This window comes from Micropterus dolomieu, linkage group LG11 (assembly GCF_021292245.1).
Source record: "Micropterus dolomieu isolate WLL.071019.BEF.003 ecotype Adirondacks linkage group LG11, ASM2129224v1, whole genome shotgun sequence".
Taxonomy (NCBI): Eukaryota; Metazoa; Chordata; class Actinopteri; order Centrarchiformes; family Centrarchidae; genus Micropterus; species Micropterus dolomieu.
Window position 1 is genome coordinate 20,626,023 of NC_060160.1, and position 7,808 is coordinate 20,633,830.

The window sequence follows — 7,808 nt, forward strand, 5'->3', positions numbered from 1 at the left end:
GTCATTATTTGGTTTACATATACATGTTATTGAAGCCATTGTATAAAAAAATGTAATAGAAGAAATTAATTAGGAAATACTGATTAAGTCATTTTTAAGCAAAAATCCTCTACAACATCACTGATTCTTGCTCCTCAAATGTGAATACTGGCTTGTCTTTTATGATATTACATTTTAATTTTATTAAAAACAAAATAATCTGCAGATTAACCAGTAATGAAAATAATATTTAGATGCCACCTTAGAGTTATCCCAAACATATGAACCATCTAATCTAAAACATGTAGGGTATTTTCATTAAAGAGAGTAAGCTTTGCAGGTCTTTTTTAATTCCTTTCCATGCATTTACATATTATTGTTCCCAGTGAATTGCATGAACAAATGAAGTACTAAAAAATGCATTCCTATCTCCTCTAGTGTTGAACTATTTCAAGCACCAGAGGGCGCTTGGGAGCTTTTACAACAACCAGACCCCAGCCTCTTTTTTTTTCAAACCTCTATAGTGCGAAAGAATGAATGTTTTACACTGAAGATGGATACCAGTCTTCAACATAAAGTTTATTGCAGGACAGTGCACTCAAGCTTGTCTTTCGCAATTTTAGTATGGTACAAGACTGAAACCCTTTAATGCACAATGCAAAAGCTTGACCTTAAACTATCAAAATTAAGTATATTGAATGGGGAAATAATTTATGAAAATGCACTAAAGGAATATACTAGAAGTGCAAGGTGAAACGGTTGTAAACAAGAAGGCGTATTCATATAGACCACTCCTCTCTGTCAGGCAGCGCTTCCGTGTTTACACACCCACAAAAAACAGGACACTAGCGGCCGTCTGGCGAATGTTTACCAAGCAGGAATAGAGTGGTGGTGAGGAAAGTGACAGTCACACTGGAGGCTTGGTGTATGGTGAAACACAGGTGATTTCAGCTTCCACGGTTGCATTTTACAGCGGAATGTTCACTCGAAGGGGGCATGGAGACGTCAAGAAATCTACACAGAAAGTTCTGGACCCAAAGAAGGATGTACTGACCCGGCTTAAACACCTGCGGTCACTGTTAGGTGAGTGAAATGTCACCGGGCTTTTGATGCTGCATCGCCGAGGCTAAGCTAGTCGAGCTAGCTAGCTGGCTGGCTGGCATCAGCCAACAGCTAACGTCACACAAGGCGTCAGGTTAGCTGGCTGGCTGTCACTGCGGCGACTAATGCAAGCTAGCTGACAGGTAACATACATTCGCACAATGGCAAAAAAACAACACCTGTCTTTGCATTTTGAAGTGTTTGCCACTCGCCACCTGTTTACATTTATTCTTCTTAAGGTACTAATATCAGACAAGTCACACTGGTGATTAGGCATGGATGTTAGCTAATGGGAGCTAGCTCCCCTTGCGGCTAACTAGCCAGCCAGTGCTAACTGATGCTGCCTTGTCAGGGCATCAGTCGTAGAGAAGCAGATGTCTACCACAACCTTTGTTGTCATCTTGTCCTGTTGTCACCCGGGCTGTTTTTGAAAACGTAACGTTAGTAATTGCAACTCTTTCTTTAGATTGAAGAGAGAATAGAGGTTTAATCTAGCTGGTTGCCTTGGTTGAGTTGCTATGAAGTTATTCTACCCTATAGATATTTGGAAATTATGATAAAATATTAATATGTCACCCTGGTAGAATCCTTTGTTTCTGTAATTGGACAAGGAAGTGCAGTATTTATGACAGTCATAAAACTGTGTAGCTGTTCCAACTACACTTCACTCCTACATTTTACTATGTTAAGAGACATGAATTTGCTCTGTAGCAGTTTTGTATTACACATAAGGGAATGCATTTCAAGGTTTTATTCATTAATCAGCTATCACTATCACACTCTAAAGAGTACATATAGTGGATATCTTAGTCCCTGTGAGTCTAAATACCAAATCCACATTGCAAAAACATGTAAGTAGAAGGCAGATGACATGCAAGTCGAATAATTAATCTAAAATCAACATCAGAACAATACAGAGATTTATTTGGAACTCTGTAGTGTAACTCCTTTTTGGTAGGCAGCCAAACAGTTTTCATTGTGTCCCACCTGAGTAGACTCTGTCACAGCTCTGTTACAACCAAGATGATGTTCATTGTATTGGGGACTGTAGCATATGTACATATACAGGTCACTGCATCACAGACAAAACGGGGTCAGTGGGTACGTTGGGAAAGTGTGGAGAGGAAGAAAGTTGTCAGGAGGGAATTGTGTGATATGGAGGAAAACTGCAATGGTTTAATTATATGCGCAACATACAGTATGATGTGCTTTCTCTCCAGAATTTCAGTCAAGGTAGGTCACGAATGCTCAAGTAGGCTATTGCTCTGTACCCGTAGAGTTTGTCCCTCAACGTCTAGGTACTGCAGATAATTATGTAGTCTAATCAGCTTATCACATAGTTGTACATGAATAATAATGGCATATAGATGAAATTAATATTATGATCATTTGTATGGCTTTATATCTACTGCTGTGTTTTGATTTACCAAAGACTTCAACTTCAATTCATCAAGAAATGAGAACTGTGAACCACAAATATATCATCCAGCCTTACTTGATGGCACGTTTAGGCAAAGCTTGGCAGGTATGTCTGTAGTTGATGTCAGTGAATAGGAAGAATTACTCTGGAAACAAAGTACCTTTGAGATGTTTATGGTTTGAACCATTTGATCCATGGTTGCTTGTAACCTTTTCATAGTGGTATGTTTACTGTTTTATTGATTCTTGTTCAGAGGCACAGATGAAGCCTGATAAATGCCAGTATCAGTTTAATAGTTTTCAGAAGCTTGAGCAAAACTGTTGATGTGCTTCGATCTATCTGCTACCATAGCACACCTTCAATGTCAAGACTAGTACAACCAAAGAGGAGGTCAAAGCAGAGCACTACATGTCGCTCTGTGTTTTTCTTTCCCTCATATAAAGTTAAAGATAAGGCTGGTCTGTTTGTCCAGCAGCTGATAGTAAGGCCTGCATGCAGATGTCCCCCAGCCTGCCTGATTTCACCATGCTTTCAGTTAAGGAAGGATTTCCTCCTGGTGCTTATGGTTCCTGTGTGGACAGGAAGCAGTGATGAGGAATGGGGTGCTGTGAAGGACAGGGCAGGGACTTAAGGGAACATATCTGGCCTCGTTTCATTGCTGAAAGCATTTTGTATTTTTATAAGTCATACGATTCATTCTATTTGCAAGAGAAACAAATACCCTAGATGAAAGGAAAGGCTGTCTTGCTTAATTCCCTCACTTGTAAATTGTAAAATATCAACAGTTATAGTTTATTTCAGTAATATTAAAAAGACTATCATAGTCTGTGATGAGAATTTGCTTTATATGTCAGCATACATTTATAGGGGGCTCTGAAAGTTTAACTTTTTAACCTGCATGCTCAGTGTAGTGTCCCTTGCTTCTTTATATAGTTAAATTAAATATAAATAATTAATACCAGATAATGTAAAGAATTTTAGAAGTTAAATGTCTCAGATTTCAAAGTGTCATTCTGATATTTGTACGAAAGTTGGGGGTTATTGGCAGCTAGCTAACCTTGTCGTAGACCCCTCCAAATTCATTGTCCATAACACAAAATGTAAGTCAGACATTTTGTAAGCTGTATCTCATTGACTCTGTAGTATAAGGACCAGAAATCTGTTAATCCAGCTTGTTGAATCTAGTCGTAGTATGATGGTATTGGAGTTGAAAGGACAATCTGCGATCTGGGCTATTTTCAGAGTGGCCCTGTATTGGTTTTCTGCTCACTGAGCAGATCTGTGGGATAGAGTGTGAAAGCTGCTGCATGTTAATTTGCTGGTCATGCCTGGCTGGATTTGGCTGAGGTTGTTAATTACAGGAGTCCAGCAAACCACCTGATCACTCACTGCTTCTCTCAATGGAGGCACAGACTGCTGTTCCTCTCGCTCATTCCTGCTCAAATTCATTCTCAAGCTTGTTCCCAACTCGTTCTACATAAGCCGGAAGTTGATGGTCAGAATGGTAGCAATAATGTAGGAAATCTCTGACTGATTTGACTGCACACAGGGGTGTTTGTCTGGGGGAATCCCCACTGATTCCCAAAGGAGATGTCTCTCTTTTTCACTTGCTCCCTGCACACGGAGGTCAGAGTGCCAGTCAGCTGTAGACCAGTTAATGCTGCTGGAGCTAGTACTTTGCTGTCATCACAAAGGCTTAAGCACCAGCCCTCTAGTTGAAAGACAAATAAGTACATCATCTAATCAACTGAACAAGCTATATCCTAAGTAAGTATTGTTTGTTTTCTTTTGTTCTCTTCAACTGGTATAAACAAGCTCAGCTCCAACGTGTTGGTGAACTGCATGGGAGCAACAGTGACTATGTGCAAGTGTTGTTAGTGATAACAGTCAGGTGTGTTTGCTTGTGGGTGAAGGTGTGAGAGTCTGCAGCCAAAGGTAATGTGTTTTTAAGGATGCTCTGCACTCATCTGTAGAAGAAATTAAACCTGGTGTCATAAGACCTTACTTTCTGTGTAATGTGCATGCTCAAAGTGTTGCTGAGCCTTTCTCATTTGTCAGTCTGTACATCCTCGATTCCTTTCCACGCCTCCACGAGAAGTCCAGGCAACACAGATAACGAAATGCAACATCCTTGCTTTGGAGCCGGTGTCAATTAAATATGACGTGTGGCACAGCTGCATCATCTGTCCATTGTTTTATTATAGCCTACCACTGTATTTTATGATCTCTGTCAGATAAGCAGAACAGTGTTTATGACTTATCTAAGCTTATCTATTTAGGCTACTTGCATCCTTGCATCCTCGCTCATAGCTCCTTCGGTAAGCCTCCTCTCTCCTCGAGATGCATTTTAGGAATTGCGAAGTTCCTCAAGACACGCTGAGATTAATTTCCAGGTCAAAGGCAGGAGGACAGATGGGGTTAGGAGACGAGGAGGCACAAAACAGAGAAATGAGAGGAGCCTAGGGTCAACTGAAAGCTTTGCTGTTGTAAGAGGAAATCACAACGTGAAGCACCAGAGGATACAATGAGCACAACACTGGAAGGGCTCTCAAGAAAGTCATCTGTGTGGCTGAAGTAAAGGCTGAGATCACTGGACTTCTGATTATCCCCTTTTGTAAAACACTCAGGTTAGACTTGTGAATAATTTCAGCCTCTTATCATCTTTTATCCCACACTATGTAGGCATGTTATCGACACTTAAGGGTTATAATGGTATTTTTACACCTGGGCCCTGTATACTGTATCAATATATAATACACAATGATATACATTCATTTCTGGTTAAGCAAAAAGGATCTTACTCTTTAACAAAAAGGTCTGTCTCTTTGGGGATCCTTTCCATAATGTCAGAATAACAATCTGAGCCTGAGCCAAGCACTTTTAATAGAGTACATTTGACAGACACAATTGCCACCAAGGATTATATTGCAGCCATTGCAGCCTGTTTCACAGAGACCTACTGAACATTTCCAAAACTTTTTGTACCTATTAGTCATTTACACCCCTAAAGCAGGGATTGTCTGAGCTACAGAGAGAGCTGTACATTTTCAGCTGAGGACTGCGGATTACTTTGGCTATCCTCAACAATCAATCATGATATCAGTTAAATGCTAAAGTTGCTGTTACTGTTACCTAGGGCCTTCCTCAATCTGTGTTCTTGTCTGTACTTGTGTTCTTGTGAAACGTCATCTTTTGTGGCCCAAGTACTGTCCCAATACACAAGTTTGCATTTTGGCAAGAACGGTTAAAAATCCCGGAAGTGTTCTTGACACGCCCATTTTACCAAGGATGCATCGGTTGGTAACTTGTGTGAATTTGACGGCAGAGATATCCCAGCATTCATTTTGGCATTCAAGCGAGGGGCGGAAAGAAGCTGAGAGAGAGGCCGACAACATTTTCATACGTTGTTTCATCACTAAATCCACTTCTGAGAAGTTTTGAGGCGAGAAATCAACTGTGTAGATGTCGAATATTGGCAGTTTTACTAAAAATGATGGCGAATCGAAAATCATTTTCGGAGTTGTGACACTGCGCAACTGTCAGCGGGTGGAGCTAGCGAACCAGCCCGCGGGGGGGAAGCTAACGAGCCGGCCGGCCAGATCAGCTCACAGAGCCCTCAGACATGCAGACCACTGTAGCCAACACGGCAGAGTCCAGCAACAACGGCAGAGTAAAGACCCACAGCTGTAAGATAGTTTAACGTCCGTGCCGCTGTTATTCTGTCATTTCATTCTGAGTAATTTTGTAAGGTTTTAACTTAAATCAAGAGACATCTGGATGATGTACAGAAAAATTGTGATGTACAAAAAAATCTGGAATGCTCTGGATGGATGGAAATGGAAAGAAAGCGGACTGTGTTTTCTTTATTACTATTATTATTAATATTGTTATATTAGACATTACATCTTGTTGAGTTAAAACCTGCAGTTAACCCAATTCTGAGCTTTTTGTTTTGGGGGATAAAACGTGGCTGTTATAATAAGTAGACCGATTAAGAGAAATGCAGGCGGCCTCTGTGCTGGGGGTATTGCGCAATACCAGCAAGAACGCATCGTCTCAAACAGTCAGCAGCGTTTTTTGTGCTCGTGACATTGCAAGTTCATTCTTCCAAGAACGACTAGCAAGAATGTTCTCCCCAAGAACACAAGTCCGTTCTTTGCCTTCTTGGTTTTGAGAAACAACCCTTGTCTGTGGTCGGCTGGCAGAACACCGGCTGCCGAGGCGACAAAAGTTTCGTTTTACGGTGGACGGACAGTAACATTACAGAGTTGTTTTCTTTAGCTTGAAATAATCCCATACTTTGGGCACTTTTTGTCCCTTGCTGTTTCCTCTCTCTTCCCCGACTTTGCAAACAGCTCCATCATAATCACGTCGTGTACACAGCATAAACGCGATGTGCGACAGTAATAAATGTCCCTGCGAAACACTGTGCTGTGTAGTTAAATAGATTGAACGAAGCATCGATGCAAAGAAGTTTCCAAGCATTTTATGAATCGATTTTATCGATTTAATCTATGAATCGTTTCAGCCCTAGTTCAGTATAACCTTACATGCTATCACACACTGAAATAGATTTGAAGTTCAGTCTGTATAGAAATCCACAAGTGTCTCTGCTCCCACAGATAAACATTTTGATCATTACGGTTTTCATAATGGGTTAATAGGCTTTTTTGACACTGATTAGCATAAATAGAATAGTGAAAATAAATCTGTAGATTTAAACTGCACCAAATATGGCCAAAATATAAAACAATCCTGATTATAAGATAATGAGCCACAAAATTAGTTATTCTGGTAAAATGTGTCATTCCTGGCCACATGCTTCAAACACAGGAGGAGACAGCATTTCACCCCTTGCTCCTCCTCAGCCAGGCTACTGTAACATACACTCACCTAAAGGATTATTAGTAACACCTGTTCAATTTCTCATTAATGCAATTATCTAATCAACCAATCACATGGCAGTTGCTTCAATGCATTTAGGGGTGTGGTCCTGGTCAAGACAATCTCCTGAACTCCAAACTGAATGTCAGAATGGGAAAGAAAGGTGATTTAAGCAATTTTGAGCGTGGCATGGTTGTTGGTGCCAGACGGGCCAGTCTGAGTGTTTCACAATCTGCTCAGTTACTGGGATTTTCACGCACAAACATTTCTAGGGTTTAAAAAGAATGGTGTGAAAAGGGAAAAACATCCAGTATGCGTCAGTCCTGTGGGCGAAAATGCCTTGTTGATGCTAGAGGTCAGAGGAGAATGGGCCGACTGATTCAAGCTGATAGAAGAGCAACTTTGACTGAAATAACCACTCGTT

General features: G+C 40.7%; 1 protein-coding gene across 2 annotated transcripts in view; it reads left to right on the forward strand.

The window, feature by feature from the left end:
* The first annotated feature begins 820 nt into the window (after positions 1-820).
* The window catches only part of ralgapa2 (Ral GTPase activating protein catalytic subunit alpha 2), a 101,040-nt gene continuing 94,052 nt past the window's right edge, over positions 821-7,808 (forward strand). For both annotated transcript variants that reach the window (XM_046061740.1, XM_046061741.1), the window contains exon 1: positions 821-1,062. In XM_046061740.1, the coding sequence (XP_045917696.1) occupies positions 957-1,062 (106 nt within the window). In that variant the 5' untranslated portion in view covers positions 821-956. The remainder of the gene's footprint in view (positions 1,063-7,808) is intronic.